The 17,509-nt window shown below is 49.7% G+C and overlaps 2 protein-coding genes across 2 annotated transcripts in view; both read right to left on the bottom strand.

Moving 5' to 3' along the window:
- LOC106818103 (symplekin-like) overlaps window positions 1–6,352 on the bottom strand; it is a gene marked incomplete at its 3' end in the record, with an annotated part of 13,923 nt that extends 7,571 nt beyond the window's left edge. The window contains exons 1-8 of the mRNA XM_014822821.1: window positions 6,320–6,352; window positions 5,986–6,060; window positions 5,687–5,756; window positions 5,037–5,204; window positions 4,413–4,441; window positions 3,879–3,936; window positions 1,117–1,312; window positions 315–333 (exon numbers count right to left, since the gene is read on the bottom strand). Coding sequence (XP_014678307.1) covers window positions 315–333; window positions 1,117–1,312; window positions 3,879–3,936; window positions 4,413–4,441; window positions 5,037–5,204; window positions 5,687–5,756; window positions 5,986–6,060; window positions 6,320–6,352 — 648 coding nt within the window. The remainder of the gene's footprint in view (window positions 1–314; window positions 334–1,116; window positions 1,313–3,878; window positions 3,937–4,412; window positions 4,442–5,036; window positions 5,205–5,686; window positions 5,757–5,985; window positions 6,061–6,319) is intronic.
- Window positions 6,353–13,433: 7,081 nt separating this feature from the next.
- LOC106818102 (symplekin-like) overlaps window positions 13,434–17,509 on the bottom strand; it is a 16,339-nt gene continuing 12,263 nt past the window's right edge. Inside the window, exon 16 of the mRNA XM_014822820.1 lies at window positions 13,434–13,508. Coding sequence (XP_014678306.1) covers window positions 13,434–13,508 — 75 coding nt within the window. The remainder of the gene's footprint in view (window positions 13,509–17,509) is intronic.

The raw sequence follows: 17,509 nt of genomic DNA, 5'->3' as shown, positions 1-17,509 counted from the left end.
TCGCGGCCCGATTATTTTAATTCGCCTAAGGTGTTGTCGCGGGCTCGGCGCATAAAAAATCGCCCGATTTTACAATTACATCAGCCGCAATCAAGAGTTGTATACAATTGATACCTGACGTAATCAGCGAGTGTGGTTTCATGATAATTAGTATGGTACATGTCATGTATAGCGATGCACGCACGCACAACAAGCTGTGTTACGTGCACACGCCGAAGCACACTCACGCCACGCATGCACGCACTGTTGTACGTGGCACCAAGCGACGCACGGCACGTCTATGGTGCACATTGCATTGCATGCACCGCCCGCACGTTAACGAACGCACTCACTCTACAAACAATGTTACTCACACATTACAACATGTGTAACCTGGCACACGCACGCAGGCACGGTACGTACGCCACGCAGGCACGTACGTAGTGCCCACGATGCACGCAGGTGGAAAATCGTTGCACATGCACGCACGCAACGCAATATGCACACACACGCACGGCAAGGCAGGCACGTGATACGTTCACACGCATGCACGCACACGCAGCAACTCGAAACTCAATGTACGGCACCGGTGTAAGTGGCACACGCATGGCACGCATGCACGCCACACACGAAACGACGTTTTACGTACACACGCACGCACGCGACGGAACGCACGTGTACGTTACACCCGCACGCACGCACATTGTACTTGCACACGCACGCACGCACACACGCGACAGCAATCGCGCGCAGTGTGCTTAACACAACGGCACCACGTGTACGTGCACGCGACACATGCCGCAACGTATACGTTGCACCACACACACACGCACGTACACACTGGCACGCAATGCACGCCACGTTAACATAACCCACACCTCCACCAGGCACGGCACATGAATGCACGCACGTTCTTCGTGCACATTTGCTGGCCTAACTTATTCACGGCCAATTTTATTCACCGGATTTAATCGGCTAAGACATGTGTCCGGCCCTTACCTCTTCCTGGCCTTCCCTCCTCGTATTCTTTCACCTGTCCTTACCTTTCCTTTACTCTCCTGTCCCCTTCCCCGGCCTCGTATCTCACCTGTCCCTCCCCTCCCTTACCTCTCCCGCCCTCCCCTACTCGTATCTCACCTGTCTTTGCCCTCGTGCTTGCTGAGGAGACCCTGCAGGAGACTGACGAGGCAGTGGTTGTAGTGGGCGGGGTCACCCTTGCTGTGTTCGCCCATCGTCGAGGTGAAGCCCTGGAACTCTGCGTACTCCTGGTAGAGCCAGGAGAGCATGAGGTCAACACGCTGCCGCACGTCCGAAAAGATGAAGTCCAGCAACACTTGCAACAACGCCAAAACGTGAAAGGACATGATATTTAATATAAATATAATAATTTTAAATTAAATATTTAATATAAGATGAAGTCCAGCAACACTGCCAACGCCAGACGTCGAAGACGTGATATTTAAAATTAAAGTGCGCCGCATTCAGCGAGGCGACAGCGCTCGCTCCATCTTACCGGGGTTCTTATTTGCGGTGACTCTTGTGGTGGAGGTGAGGGATTCTAGTAACCCTGTTAGTTCCCAAATGTGTTTTTCACATTACACGCCGAACAGTGGGAATGCACAGGGATTCGGTAATCAGAACCTTCTTCAAAAGAATGTTCGTTGGCGATCGTTATGATAAGTTGGCCCGAAGATGGCGCCGTACGTTAAGTGTTCTTTCAGATTAAAAGATGGAAAAAGCGTCCATCATCTCGTAGTAGCAACAACTAATTTTTGCAAGAACAGAAATAGGTAAAGCACTCTCAATATTTAACGCTACCGCCAAGCCTTACAGGCCTGCCGAAAGATATTTGCAATATAGAAGCTGCCACCTGCAAACCAATTAAAACGGCAGGCAAAAAAAACTTGCCAACACATGGCCTGGCAAGGCAAGCCACTCGGGCAGTGGCATTACGTTGACATTGTAACTAACTGACAGTAACAGAATTGACATTACAAATTATTACGATTAAGGGAACATAACACTCTTATAACCAATTTAAAGCTTTTGAAATTTCACTGTGGGAACATGTAGCCTATAACATCCAGCATGTATAGATTCTATCTAGCAAAACCCGGCAAGTCAAATTTCTTTCTAAAACAGGACAGTACAATCAAATCCAAGTTTAAACCCTCTCTTGAGGGTCAAAAAAGGTTATCCGGACACTTTACTCTTCGCATGTCAGCAGGAAGGGGACATTTCATTGGTCCTTTCAATAAATAGCCATAAACATGGCAGGTCAGCCGGCTCGAAACAAAAAAGTTTTTCAATCAGCTCGGTTCAGGACCATGTCCTCAAAAGGGAAAATGTCTACAAAATCTGCCCTTGTTGCCCATTTGAACTTTGACCTGTCGGACTTTCCCAATTTCGGGCAGTGGATGGCTTTTTCCTACCATGATTGCTATACACCGACTAATCACGAGCCTAGCGTCGAGCCGTTAGAATTTGATGCCCGCAAAATTCTGCATTTCCTCCCTTACTACCTTAAGTTTAAGAGTTGAATGTTCCCTTTCTTTTTACACCTCTTGGACTTTGATCCCCCAGCTTCGGGGGAATTTCCCCAACTTCGTTTCGCGAATTTACCCCCCAACAAATTCACCGGACATATCGGTGACCGTTACTCGAGCAGGTTAAGATTTAGTGCCAAACTGTTGAACGGACCCGGAACGGACGGACGGGACGGATCAAGCGGCATTTCTAACAACGCTGGCATCCTTGACTATGTCAAGATTGAGCTAATTTAATATATGTAATAAATATTTAATATAATTGGCATGAAGTCCAGCAAAAACACTGCACCAAAACGCAGACGCTGAAAGGACGTGATATTTAATATTAATATAATGCTAAATTAAATTAATATAAAGATGAGATCCAGCCCAACCCCTCCACAACGGCCAAGACGTGAAAAGACGTGATATTAATATTAATATTAATGTAAGTAATATTTAATATAAGATGAAGGTTTCCAGCAACAACCTCAACAACGCAGACAGTGAAGGACGTGATTTATTTAAATATAATATATAATAAGTATAATATTAATATAAGATGAAAGTCCAGCAAACACCTCACCAAAACGCGCAGACGTGAAGGACGTGAATATTAATATAATAATATAATGTAATTAATAATTAATATAAGATGAAGTTCCAGCAACACTGCACAACGCCAGACTGTGAAGACGTCGATATTAAATATTAATTACTATAATTGTAATAATATTAATATAAGGATGAAGTTTTCAAGCAACAACTGACACAATTGCCAGGGACGTGAAAGGTGGACGTGATATTAATATAATACTTATAAATGTCATAATATTAATATAAGATTGAAAGGTCAGCAAACACTGCCGCACAATGCAAGACGTGAAGGGACGTTGATATTAATATATATATTAAATGGGTCATAATATTAATATAAGCATTGCAATGTCCAGCCGCAACCTCACTAGCCAACAAATGCCAGACGTGAAGACGTTTGATTATTTAATATTAATAATTATATTGTAATAATATTAAATATAGGATGAAGTCCTAAGGCAACACTGCCACAATTGCAGACCGTTTTGAAAGGGAACCGGGATATTAATATAATATATGTAATAATATTAATATAAGATGAAGTCCAGCAACACTGCACAACGCAGACGTGAAGACGTGATATTAATATAATATATAATAATATAATATTAATATACAATGAAGTCCAACAACACTGACATAAAGATGTGATATTAATATAATAAAATAATAATAATATAATATGATGTCCAACACTGTGTAACATAAAATAATATAATATATATCTTACATTATAATCAATGTATACAATACCATTACATTAAATGATCTTACATTGCTTGAGCTCGCCTCCAAACTGCGTCACCAAACTGGCCAGAACCTTGATCCTTGACTGTACAAGAAACACATAGATATATAGATGACATATAGATTATACCATAACAATGTAAGATAATACATATACATATATACAACAATATACAAGATACATATATATGTACATATATACACACATATATATATATTATAATGTACATTAGTTTTGATAGTATTAGAGGTGAAGGCACTCACACACGCACACGCACCCACACACACAGATAGTAAATTGAATCGCGACTGATATTAAGACTCGCGAGCGTTCAGTGAATCGCCGGCGCACACGCGGAGAGAGCGACCGATAATTGCAGACGTGCGTGCCGCCGCTGCACTGACGACGACCCAGTCACGAGTTTCTCGACACTCATTCGCGCGCACGCTTTCAGAATGAGAATCGAAGAAGAAGAAGAAGAAGCTAGACTCGTGTACGGAGACGCGACGGCCCTGACCAGCCGACGACGTTAAGCGCGGCGGTGGCGGCGTCACACTCACCAGGTTCGCTCCACCGTTGATGGCGCACTCTGAAACAGCGAGAGAATAAGATGAGACGACGTGAATAACCTCGCGTGTGTGAGCGATGGGGTCGCGGCACGCACACGCATTAGCCGGCGCGTCGGCGACCAAGAAAAAAGTCCGGCCGCGCTCCACTATTCTTCAAACCGTCTCACGAAAACCACGCTTCGGACGAAAAAAAGCCGGCGACGATGACGCCGACCGGCGGCGCCCCCTAGAGTTGCACGAACCTCGCTCTCATCGCGCGAACACGACGGTGACACTTCTCCGAATTCTACATTTTTATCTAATTTTTGTTTCCTGCCAGGTCGCACGACAACCGCTTGCAGAACCATCCGGTAGCACACCCTGAAACTGGAGGCGCCCCTGCTACCAGCGGCGCCCCCTGCGACCGGCGGCTCCCCCAGCTACCAGCGGCGCCCCCTGCTACCGGCGGCGCCCCTGCGACCGGCGGCTCCCTCTACTACCGGCAGCGCCCTCTACTACCGGCAGCGCCCCCTGCTACCGGCGGCGCCTCCTGCTACTGGCGGCTCCCCCTGCTACCGGCGGCGCCCCCTGCAACCGGCAACGCCCCCTGCAACCGGCGGCGCCCCTGCGACTCACTCTCTGACATGACGATGCGTTTGATGCAATCGGCAGCCATCGTGCGTTGCTGGTCGGCAGTCAGCGCCTTGGTGACGTCCTGCAGACGAAACTGCGTGATCATCTTCTTCGCTTTCTTCGGCATAGAGGGCAGCAGCGTCTTCTTCTGCTTCAGTTCGATGGAGCCGCCTGCGGGAGATCGGGGAAGATGCGATGAACGGGTGCAGGAGGAATCGGATGTGAAGTGGAAGGAGGAGGAGGAAGGAGGGAAGGAGGAGGAAGAGCCAGACATGCGATGAGGAGGTGCATGAGGAATGGGAAGTATGGGCAGAGGGAGGAGTAAGAGAAAGAGGGAGAAGAGGTGGTGGAGGAGCCAAAGAGATGCGAAAAGGAAGAAGAAGAGGAGATTTTTGTTTTATCCATCCGTAATGCAGGGGTGATGTAAAGTGAAGCTCTAAGCAACACGATTGCAAGAAACACGACCAGGTTTTCGCCACACTCCTCAGAAAGATACTCTATACAGACAGACACACCGCTGCACATTCAAACTTACGACCAGTGCACAGCAAACGGTGACAATACTGTCATTATAATAATAGCAGACAGAGAAAAGCAGCGCACATTTCTGCCGCAGTCAACTACCGGGTAGTGAGCGTGTCAAACATGCGTACCAACGACCGTCTGAATCGTGTGTTTGGATGACTTTCCCGCTTCATCGGTGGCGCCCTCTGCCTGTGACGCCTGTGCAAAAAAAAACAAATCAAACCAGAGTTAAGTTGTCGGGCTTACACACGCGTGAGTGACTGCATATTGCAACAATTCCTAATGACAGTCAGATCACACGTATATGATGAGACATCAGAAATCCTGACTAGTAACAGACTAGTAGCAATGGATCTGCCATGCATTATCCTCACACATGCGCCCGTGTGCGTGCCCAGTAGACGCGCGACGCGGCGTGTCTACCTACCGCAGGCTGCGTCTGTCCGACCCCGTAGCCCGCGTGTACGAGCTGCGTGCCCAGTAGACGCGCGACGCGACGTGTCTACCTACCGCAGGCTGCGTCTGTCCGACCCCGTAGCCCGAGTGTATGAGCTGCGTGCCCAGTAGACGCGCGACGCGACGTGTCTACCTACCGCAGGCTGCGTCTGTCCGACCCCGTAGCCCGCGTGTATGAGCTGCGTGCCCAGTAGACGCGCGACGCGACGTGTCTACCTATCCGTAGGCTGCCGTCTGTCCGACCCCGTAGCCCGCGTGTATATGAGCCTGCCGTGCCCACAGTAGACGGCGACGTGTCTACCTACCGCAGGCTGCGTCTGTCTGACCCGAGCCCGCATCGTGTACGAGCTGCGTTGCCCAGTAGCACGACGCGTACGTGTCTACCTACCGCAGGCGCGTCCTGTCCGGACCCCGTAGCCCTGCGTGTACGAGCTGCGTGCCAGTAGACGCGCTGACGTGCTCTACTTACCGCAGGCTGCGTCTTGTCCGACCCCGCTAGCCCGCCGTTTGTACGGAGCTGCGTGCCAGTAGACGACGCGACGTGTCTACCTACCGGCAGGCTGCGTCTGTCCGACCCGTATGCTCCGCGTTGTACGAGCTGCGGTGCCAGTAGATAAAACACGCGCTACGTGACGTGTCTACCTACCGCAGGCTGCGTATCTGTCCGACCCCGCTAGCCCGGCGTGTACTGCAGCTGTCTCTCGTGCCCAGTAGACGCGCGACGTGTCTACCTACCGTAGGCTGCCGCTCTGGTCCGACCCCGTAAGCCCGCGTGTACGATCTGGTGCCCAGTAGACGCGCGACGTGTCTACCTACGCGCGCTGCTCTACCGTCTGTACCGACCCCGTAGCCCGCGTTGTACGAAGCTGCGTTGCCCAGTAGACGCGCGCACGTGTCTACTTACCGTAATGGCCTGCGTCTCGTACGACCCCGTTAGCCCGCGTGTACGAGTCTGGGCCCAGTAGACGGCGCGACGTGCTCTACCTACCGCAGGCTGGGCGTCTTTTTCCGACCCCGTAGACCGCGTGTACGAGCTGCGTGCCCCAGTAGACGCGCCGGGACGTGTCTACCTACCGCCAGCGCTGCCGTCTGTCCGAACCCGTAGGCCCGCGCTGCTACGAGCTGCGTCCCAGTAGACGGCGTGACGTGACGTGTCTACCTACCGCAGGGCTCTGCGTGCTGTCCGACCCCGTAGCGCCCGTAGTACGAGCCTGCTGTGCCCAGTGACGCGCGGACGTGTTCTACCTACGCAGGCTGCGTCTGTCCGACCCGTTAAGCCCTCGTGTACACAGCTGCGTGCTGCCGTAGACGCCGCGAACGCCGACTGTCTTACCTACCGCAGCTGCGTCTGTCCGAACCCCGTAGCCCCGCCGTGTATGAGCTGCCGCCGTGCCAGTAGGCAGCGCGACGTGTCTACCTTACCGCACGGCTGCCGTCTGTTCCGACCCCGTAGCCCGCGTTGTACGAGCTGCCGTGCCCAGTAGATTGCGCGACGTGTCTACCTAACTGCCAGCTGCGTCACTCTGTCCGACCCCGTAGGCCCGCCCTGTGTACGCAGCTGCTGCCAGTAGACGCGCTACGTGTCTTACGCTACCGCAGGCTTGCCCGTCTGTCCGACCCCGTAGCCCGAGTGTACGCAGCCCTGCGCTGCCAGTAGACGCGCCCGACGCTGTTCTACCTAACGCAGGTGCGTCTGTCCGGACCCCGTAGCCCGCATGTGTACGAGCTGCGTTGCCCAGTAGACGCGCGACGTGTCTACCTACCGCAGGCTGCCGTCTGTCCGACCCGTAGCCCGTCTAGCCGGGACCGGTGTACGAGCTGCGTGCCAGTAGACGCGTGACGTGTCTACCTACCGCCAGGCTTGCGTCTGTTCGGCCCGTAGCCGCGTGTACGAGCTGCTGTGCCAGTAGACGCGCGACGTGTCTACCTACCGCAGGCTGGTCTGTTCCTAGCCCCGATAAGCCCGCGTGTACGAGCTGCGTGCCCAGTAGCGCGCGACGCGACGTGTCTACCTACCGCAGGCCGCTGGTCTTGTCCCGCACCCCGTAGGCCCGCCGTGTATTGAGGTCCCTGCCGTGCCCAGTAGACGCGCTACGTGACGTGTCTAACTACCGCAGGCTGCGTCTGTTCCGGGACCCCGTAGCCCGACGGTGTACGAGCTGCGCTGCCCAGTAGACGCGCGACGCGACCGTGTCTACTTACCGCAGGCCTGCCGTCTGTCCGACCCCGTAGCCCCGTGTACGAGCTGCGTCCAGTAGACGCGTGACGTGTCTACCTACCGCACGGCTTGCCGTTCTGTTCCAACCCCGTAGCCCGCACGGCGTGTACGAGCTGCCCTGGCCCAGTAGACGCGCGACTGGCCGACGTCGTCTACCTACCGCAGGCTGCGTTCTGTCCGACCCGGTAGCCGCCGTGCTACGAGCTGCGTTGTCCCAGTAGCACGCGCGACGTGTCTACCTCCCGCAGCTGCGTCTGTACTCCAAACCCCGTTAGCCCGCTGTGTATGAGCTGCGTGTCCCAGTAGACGCTGCGACGCCGGACGTGTTTCTACCGACTGCAGGCTGCGTCTGTACCGACCCCGTACGCCCGCGTGTCGAGCTGGCGGCCCAAGTAGAGACCGCGCGACGTGTCTACCTACCGCAGGCTGCGTCTGTCCGACCCCGTAGCCCGCAGTGTCACGAGCTGCTCGCTGCTCCCAGTAGACGCGCGACGTGTTACTACCTTACGCAGGCTGCGTCTGTCCGACCCGTAGCCCGAGGTGTACGAGCTGCGCTGCCAGTAGACGCGCGACGCGACTGTGGTCTACTACCGCAGGCTTTGGTCCGTCTGTCCGACCCCGTAGCCCGCTCGTGTACGAGCTGCGTGCCAGTAGACGTGTGACGCTGCTCTTACCTACCGCTAGGCTGCGTTGGCCGACCCCGTTAGCCCGCGTTGTACGAGCTGCGTGCCCAGTAGACGGCCGCGGACGCGACCGTGTCTACTACCGCAGGCCTCGCGTCTGTCCGACCCCGTAGCCGCCGCTGCTACGAGCTGCGTGCCAGTAGACGCGCCGACGTGTCTATCCATACCGCGGCTGCGTCTGTTCCGACCCCCGTAGCCCGCGTGTATGAGCTGCGGCCCAGGTAGACGCGCGACCTGTGTCTACCTACGCCAGGCTGGCGTCTGTCCGCAGCCCCGTAGCCCGCGGTACGAGCCTGCGTGCCAGTAGACGCTGCACGTAGTCTACTACCGCAGGCTGCCCGTCTGTCCGGCCCGCTAGCCCGGTGTATGACGCTGCGTGCCAGTAGACGCGGCCTACGCCGAGTGTCTAGCCTACCGTAGGCTGCGTCTGGCCGACCCCGTAGCCCGAGTGTACGAGCATGCAGCCCAGTAGGACGGCGACGTGTCTACCTTACCGCAGGCGTGTGTCTCGTCCGACCCCGTAGCCGCTCGTGTACGAGCTCGCGTGCCCAGTTAAGTACGCGCGACATGTCTACCATACCGCAGGCTGGTTCTGTCCGACCCCGTAGGCCCGCGTGTACGCAGCTTGGTGCCCAGAGTACGCGCGCGCGACGTTTCTACTACGCAGGCTCCGTCTGTCCGACCCCGTAGCCCGCCGTGTACGAGGCTGGCATTGCCCAGTAGACGGGCGCGTGCTCTACCTACCGCAGGCTGTGTCTGTCCGACCCCGTAGCCCGCCGTGTACGAGCCTGCATGGCCCAGTAGACGGCGCGACGCTGTCTACTACCCCGCAGGCTGGCCGTCTGTCCGACCCCGTATGCCCGCGTGTACGAGCTGCTGTGCCCAGTAGACGCTCACGTGTCTTACCTACCGCAGGCTGCTTCTTGTCCGACCCCGTAGCCCGCCGTGCTACTCGAGCTGCGGCCCAGTAGTAACCGCGGACGTGGTCTACCTGACCGCAGGCTGCGTCTCGTCCGACCCGTAGCCGAGTGTATGAGCTGCGGTCCCCAGTAGACGCGCCTACGCCGACGTGTTCTACTACCGTAGGCTGCGTCTGTCGCGAACCCCGTAGCCGCAGTGTACAAGCTGCGCTGCCCCAGTAGACGCGCGCACGTGATGTATCTGTTGCCCGGTGCCCGCCCGCCTTGACATCGGTGTTGTACGTTTGCCTGGAACTGCGCCGGCATCAGGTGCCGGGAGTGTCAGCCTAGTCAAAACACAAGACGTCCTTACAAGAGGCTATCATCATTATCGTAGTTGAGTCGCTCATTTCATCGTTGATTTTTTCATCGTTATCATCACAATCGTCGTCATTGTCATCATTCAACATCATTCAGCCTTCACCATCACACCATCATCATTTCATCATCATCGATCCTCACCCATGCTCAGCACGCCACTAGGTCTGCTACGTTGGGCCACCGTCAGCCTCCGTATCAGTTCTCTCGCTCAACTCGATGACGCTCTTCTCCACCACCTTTGGTTTCATTCTCGGCTGCCTTAGCGGGCGCGCCGGCGCTGTCTCACCGCCGATGGTCGTCAGAATAAATCTTCTCCTGCGAATTTCAAGACGCGGCTTGCAGTAATAATGCGGGTTGAGTTAACGACGCCAGATTATGAATTAACGACGCGGATTGACGTTAAACGACGCAGATTTGAGTTAATGACAATAATAGGATCGCAGTTAATATATAGGCTAACACATGGGAACAAAATACTGCGGAAAAACACTGAAAATATTGGATATTATCGAAAACTGTTAATGGTATAGTGTAGTCTATGAGGCCGAGTAGTCTGTCTGCTGAGAAAGAAGGGGCGGCATGGCCTAAGAATTTTTAAAAAAAGATTAGGAATGAGAAAACCTTTAAAACGATAAATGAAACAAATACCTGTGCCGCATCACCACGCTAGCCCACCCATGAAACCCTCGTCGCACCTACGCCCCGACCCACGCTCCGATGTTGCTAGAAAAGCTGCTCCCCTTCCTCGTCGTCTAGCCAGCCAGAACACGACAATTTCATCCTTTAGAATAAGCGTATGGCCCCGGCTTCTCGAGGCGGCCGGCAGACGTTACGCATGATATTGCCGCACCTCCAATCCTTTGGCACTCGCCTTTGATCTTCTTCTCATCCGAATCTTCGTCTCCTTTTCGCTTTCACTATCGGCTCAAGGAACTTGGCAATGCCTTTCATCACCTTTGCAAGCGTTCGACATTTTCATTCATTTTCGATACCAACACAAAAAACTAGTCGACCCATCCGCCGGGAGTTCCTTGCGGTAGCTCTAGGCCAATCAAGGCCTGCGATAGGGTGTTTGCCTTAAAAAACACTGCTCCGCGACGAAGCATGTCAACATGTTTGGCATATTGTGTCGGGAAAACAAAACTATCAATGTATTTTTACGCGTTTGAACTGGCGTAGCTTAACCGGGTGACCAATATCAATATTAGCAAGAACAATATTCTACGGTACACTCTCAATGGTACAGTGGTAATACACATTACGAGTACACCATCTGCTTACCTCGGCTCTTTGCGTGAGTGTTCTGACTCGTAACATTTGCCTCCGTTAATGTGAATTTAATTAAAAATCCATTTTTATAGCTGGTTTTATTTTACGTCAGTTTTTTTCTCTATTATTTCGTTCACAAAACTATTTCCCATTTGTAATATTGCTCCATGATGTATAGACGAGCGTGCTATAACAATCACAGCTCCCCATGAGGCAGCATTCACTGGCACTGATTGCTGTATGCTACTCTGCTGTCCACTACCTCACTGGTTTAGTCGCCCCTAGATCGCTTAGCAGCGTTGTCATCTGGCCGGTGGCAGTCTATGGAAGCGCTCTGGATGCATTGCAGCAAGATCAACCAACTGCATCTGTGAGGCCAAACGATACAAAACACGCGCATTAAACATTACTCCGATCGATTTATTATTGAGTTGGTTTATTGATTTGATAAATGGTCGATTATTAATCCTAATCTCTGCCTTTCGTTATAACAAGGATTCGCCTGACGATGATTAAAAAAATTCCGGCTCACCCCCAGATTCAATGACGCACACAAAACCTAACATGGCAACCATTATATGTTTAAGCATGGCCGCCTTCAACGATAAACGTTGACCATAATTGCTTTTATTTTAACGGCGTTTGACTCTCCATGCAATAATCGAGGACACTGGATGTCACCACGCTACCTTGAGAGTCTTTCTAACGCTGCTGACTTTGTGAACTTTTTGCGAGGTAGGTGGCAAATTTGCTTAAAACAGACAAACGAACGCCTCCGCATTATTCTACAAGGAAATTCCACACAATCGTGCGTTGACGTCCAGCTACGACATTTGTCTCGTAGACGGGCATTTCCAGAAATCTCATTTCATGCGTAGGAATGAATACAGTACTGTATTCACTGTATATTTTTTTTCGCGGTGGTTTTAATTTTTCCGCAATTTCGAAGATGTGTCCCCGACCGCGTAAATAACAACGCGTGAAGAAAATAACAACACGCTGCTTCTTTTCACTGGATTCGCGGAATTCACCGACTGCGAAATTAACCAACTCACGAATATGTTCCGTCAAGTTTCTGAATTTGCGAAAATATCTGTACTGCGAAAAATATGGCGTATTACAGTATGCTAATCCTTGATGTTTGCGCATAAATCCACATCATCCATGTATCAAGTCATGCCTTTACTGGGGGGGACTATCCATTTTAACATCGCAGACAATCCTTGATATTCAATACAGGTGCTTCACAAAAGTTTTGTGGAACCTTATAAAAATTATATATTACTATATACATGATAACAACAATAATAATAATATAATAATAAACGCACCATGCAATGATTTCTGAATCCCTGCATCACCTGGTACATTGCAAGTGTGGTCTCTGTCTAGATATGCTGTTAGTGATCCCATGCCATTGCCATCAGGTTTCACGCTTGCCCAATGTGACGCAAAGACGGCAATGAAACTTACAACCAGCACACACACGTCCCTCCAACTACCAACATTTCATCACAGTGGCATTCCTATTTGTTTGATAATTTACTGATTATCAAGTTATTATATAATTATATTTTATAAATTCTCTTATCTAACCATTTAACAACTATGAATTATTTTACTGAATCGATAACGATTAAATCATGCATTCAGAATCGATGAATGAACTGGAATTATTTATTGAATAATAAATATATCGTGAATTTACACACACTTAGATCACAGCCCATAGAAAAACCATGAAGAAAATTCTATCATAATTCTCAACAACCTGACTCTTTAGATATCAACAGTTCCACTCCAAATCCAGTTGCTATTGGATTTTGAACGAAAAAAGTCAATGCATTTCGCAACGAAATGAGGCAACGATGAGAACATGCGCCACCTGGAGATGGCCTGGATGTGCCATGAGCCCAGTTAGCAGCTGCCCGAAGGCATTCGTTTCCTTCTCCTTCCAGCTTCTCCGCCTTCAGGAAGATGATGCATCCTTCAGGATCTTCTCCAAGCTGATGTCATCCCTCAGATTCTTGGGGATCTCCGAATCCTGCCGGCAGGGAGTGAAACTTAACATCGTGTTTAGTACAAAATAGGCCCGCTAGCCGAACATTCCAGGAGGGTGGTTACATTACATTACCAGTACGAGTACATTATACACCGAATATACAAACCGCTTTCGGAAAGCACATCACAGATATCATCCAACATTATCGATTTTAAAAACTTAAAGTATTGGCATATAGATGCATTCAAAACATCACAAAATTTTTGGTAATACAGGGGTGGGAAAGAAAGAGGTGTGAGGATGAGAGGTGAGCAATGAAACCAAAAAAAAGCTTGGTTAGACTATGATGAAGGTTTTTCCCAGCGAATTTCAGGAAAGCATGGTTTAGTTATGGACAGATGGGGGAGAGGGGCTGTACAAATTGAAGTCAATACGCCACCGTCAAAAGTGGCCCCAATATTACAGGTAAACTCTTATCAGTTATGGACGACGAATTTACATCAGGCTATGAAACAACACTGCATGACTGTTGCTGGGGACTGTCAGAACCAAACACAGCTAGATAATTAAACATGTCGATTAGTACATGATGTCGGGAGGACAATAAGGACATTAGGCCATGCAGGTGATCTGGCTTAAATCAGCAAATCGCGGAATGATCTAGGCGTGTAAAGCCCGATGCATGGGTTAGCAACCTACCGCAGACCTGGACTGTATTACCAGCCACTAGCATTCTCCACGTATTTCACCTCGTTACGTCCTCAATCCTGAAAATGCAAGCTGCCACCAATCAAATCTTGCGCGCGAGGCAAGGCTGGGGGCAGAAGACACCTGACACGTACGAGAAAAAAAACTGCGCCCCACGGTTCAGTACGCCCCAGTAGACAATACGACGTTTTGAGGGTTTTTCTCCAGCAGCTTTCTGCGGATTTTAAAAAGCGTCTGTGTTGCCCATTGACCGAGAAATTTTTTAACCGAATACAATATTTGCTCCTTGTAGTTGTATCGTCCGACCATTTCGTGAGCCAAATTCGCGCCCACAAAGCCCAATTTTATTTCCTCTTGGTTTAGCCCGAAGACAAGTGCCTTAATTTCAGATGACTTTCTAAGACCAAAACCAACTAACTGCCATTTTTTTTCTACGCACTTTTCATATCCTATTTACCAAACTTTCTAGCTTATAAAAACAGGAATTTTTAAAATTTCAAAGAGATTTCTAAGTTTTCTGCGGCTTGCTAACAACCCTCGATTGTAGCTCAGAAATGAATGTCGAAGCTCGTGAGCGAGACCAAAAAACCATGCAACGATTAAGCTGGACACACCCGTCATTTTCCGAGTCGAGGAGCGCACAAATCTTGCTCCTTGAGATCTTGCATGGCTTCCATGTCTGCTGCCAATCAAGTCGTCCACCTCCTTCGCCTTAGACAGCCACTGCGAAAAAAAGCGTCGGTCGAGACTCGGTCGGTTTGAAATTCAAATCGCCAAAATTTTTCCCAAAGATGGCGTTGGAGACCCTTTTTTATTTCTTTGGGCTGACGATTATATTTCGCGCCGCAAGGAATGGTCGTCCGCGTGACAAAGTAAATATAACGTTGGGAGACAAAATTAAAACTCGGCATCATTTGATCCTCCGTTTTAATGCAACAGACACTTTTTTACCAAAGTGAAACCATGATGTATTTTCAAACAGACGAATTATCGTGAATATATCTACACAACGAACATGAAACATCACTATATATAACATCACACTGAAGTACAAACAACCTGTGCGACCGAGCGATCGTTAACATATCGTTACACATCCGGTTCGTACCGACAACCATACTTCAACGCCACCTTGTATTAATATGTATGTGGTTTGTATTACTTTCTGACATGATCGGCCGACATTTCCCATGTCGCAGCAAAGTTCAGGCTTTAGATTGGTGACAACCCTCGTAAAATCTCACAGTCATGTTTACTGGAAAAATAAGTACATTTAACTCGTAGACTTTCTTTGCTGCTAATAAACAATAACCAGTATTATATATAAAAATTAATAAATTAAAATCAAATAATATGATAAAATAATTTATATATATACTAGGCTGCGGAGTACCGCTGCGCTGGGTAAAATTCGTAGCTACTATTCATACTACTAATTAAATAGGGACACACCATACGGAACATTGAGGTAAAATCAGACAATAACATTGCACACAATATGATACTTTAGAAATCAGTCAGTAATAAGATAATAAGCATGGACGGAAAAAACTGTTACGTATGACATTATTGACATGACACACCAACTTAGAACCCCTGGAACTAATAGTAATAATTTGGTGTAAATGAAAAAAGTTATTAATAACAAGCAATGTACCGGAATATGACGCGTTGCCAACTTTTCATTTGAAAACCTCTTTGATAAAAACAATGTTTTTCGGATATTCTCTAGGTGGAATATGTAAAAATTCCTGTGAAGCTTCTAACGAGAAACATGTTTGAGCTCCCCACGTACGCGTCTATATGCACGTTATGGCACGTAGGCACGTATAAACAGATTATCGAATGGCTGATGCATGCTATCTCATTCAAAGCCCTGGCCTGGTTGATAACATGGGCCGCGCGCACACCTACCATTCGCTTCATCGCTTCCACTCGTCTTGTAAAATCGGTGGGGCGGTTCCCTCTCTCTATTCTTTCGGCCTCCCCCCTCGTTGGTCCCTCTCTCCGTTTTTCTTCCTCTATCTTCGCTCTGACTTTCTGGTCTCGGTGTCAGCTCACTCTAACCTTTCTTTCTCCCCTCCACTCTAATTGTCGCTGCACCTGTCTCTCTATATGCGCTCTCTATCTCGGTTCCCCTCATCTCGGCACTCTATCTCGCTGCCCCTACATGTCCTCTCTCTACTTCATCTGGCCTCATCGGTCTCGCCTCCACATACTCTCTGGTGTGCTCAATAATCACCACCATGTTCTATCATTAGATACTTCTCGCCTGACGACCGATATTCACCCGAAAAATAAAATCTCCGTCTCAATCTGTCCCTACTCTGGATACATGCACATACATCCTACTCCTCTCGAGCTCATACTCGTAGTCTCGGTTCCCTGCCACTCTATCTTGTTCTCTCCTCACTCTCTCTCGCTCCCCCTCTCTCCTTGATCTTCTTATCGCGCTTTTCCTGGTCCGATTCACTTCTAAATCGCTCTTGTCGTGAACAAAATCGTGCTCTTCGCTCCGGTCTCTCTTCTCTCTCTATCGCGCTGCTCGTATGCTCGCTCCCTCACTCTGTGCGGCGGCCTTATCTCCGGCTTTCCTCTAATTCAATGGCAGTCGTACCTCCTGAACTGGCTGCTCTGCTATTCTGTCTTTTAGCTTCGGTGCGCTCTCTATTCACGCATGTAGAGACCAGGTTTCTCCTGGCCTCTCTTCCCGATCTCTTATCGCTGGAATACGACTCAAGCAGCTGATGGAATGATGTGAATCAGATTTTTCTCTGATGAATGTAAGGCAATCACAGTGGCACTCCACTAATGATCTTGTTACAGTCAGTTGCTGACATTCGTGTGAAGATTCGACGAATTGAGGGGGTTTTCATGCGTGGCATTTTTCGCGGTGTGGCGATGATCGTAATAGGGGATCCGACTTTCTGGACCGTTTCAGCGTTTTTCTTCAGCTAGAAACCACTCGCGGCTTACCGCGCGCGCTAAACGGCCCGTGTATAAGAGATGCGTCACTATTAGTTCGCTATGTGAAAATTTGCTATCACAGAGTCTCGACTCGCGGGATGGTGTCGTGGGAGCGGTACGCCGTCGGAGATTGGGGCGGTTTGGCGCCTATAGGCGAAGCATACATACATACATACATACACATACATACATACGAGCTCAAATATTATATTAGATATATATGTTTACATACAGGTGGCGGCGTTGTTTACTTAGGGCTTACTAAAGAAGTTAAATTATGTGCTTAACATGCATTTATGTGATTTCGCCTGCTCAAACAAGTAGAACTGTAGACCGCCAGCATCAAAATCATCCCTCCACGCATAATC

This window comes from Priapulus caudatus, unplaced genomic scaffold (genome assembly GCF_000485595.1).
Source record: "Priapulus caudatus unplaced genomic scaffold, Priapulus_caudatus-5.0.1 Scaffold2027, whole genome shotgun sequence".
Classification (NCBI taxonomy): domain Eukaryota; kingdom Metazoa; phylum Priapulida; class Priapulimorpha; order Priapulimorphida; family Priapulidae; genus Priapulus; species Priapulus caudatus.
Note: the sequence above shows the minus strand (reverse complement) of the source record. Positions and strands in the feature narration are given on the sequence as shown.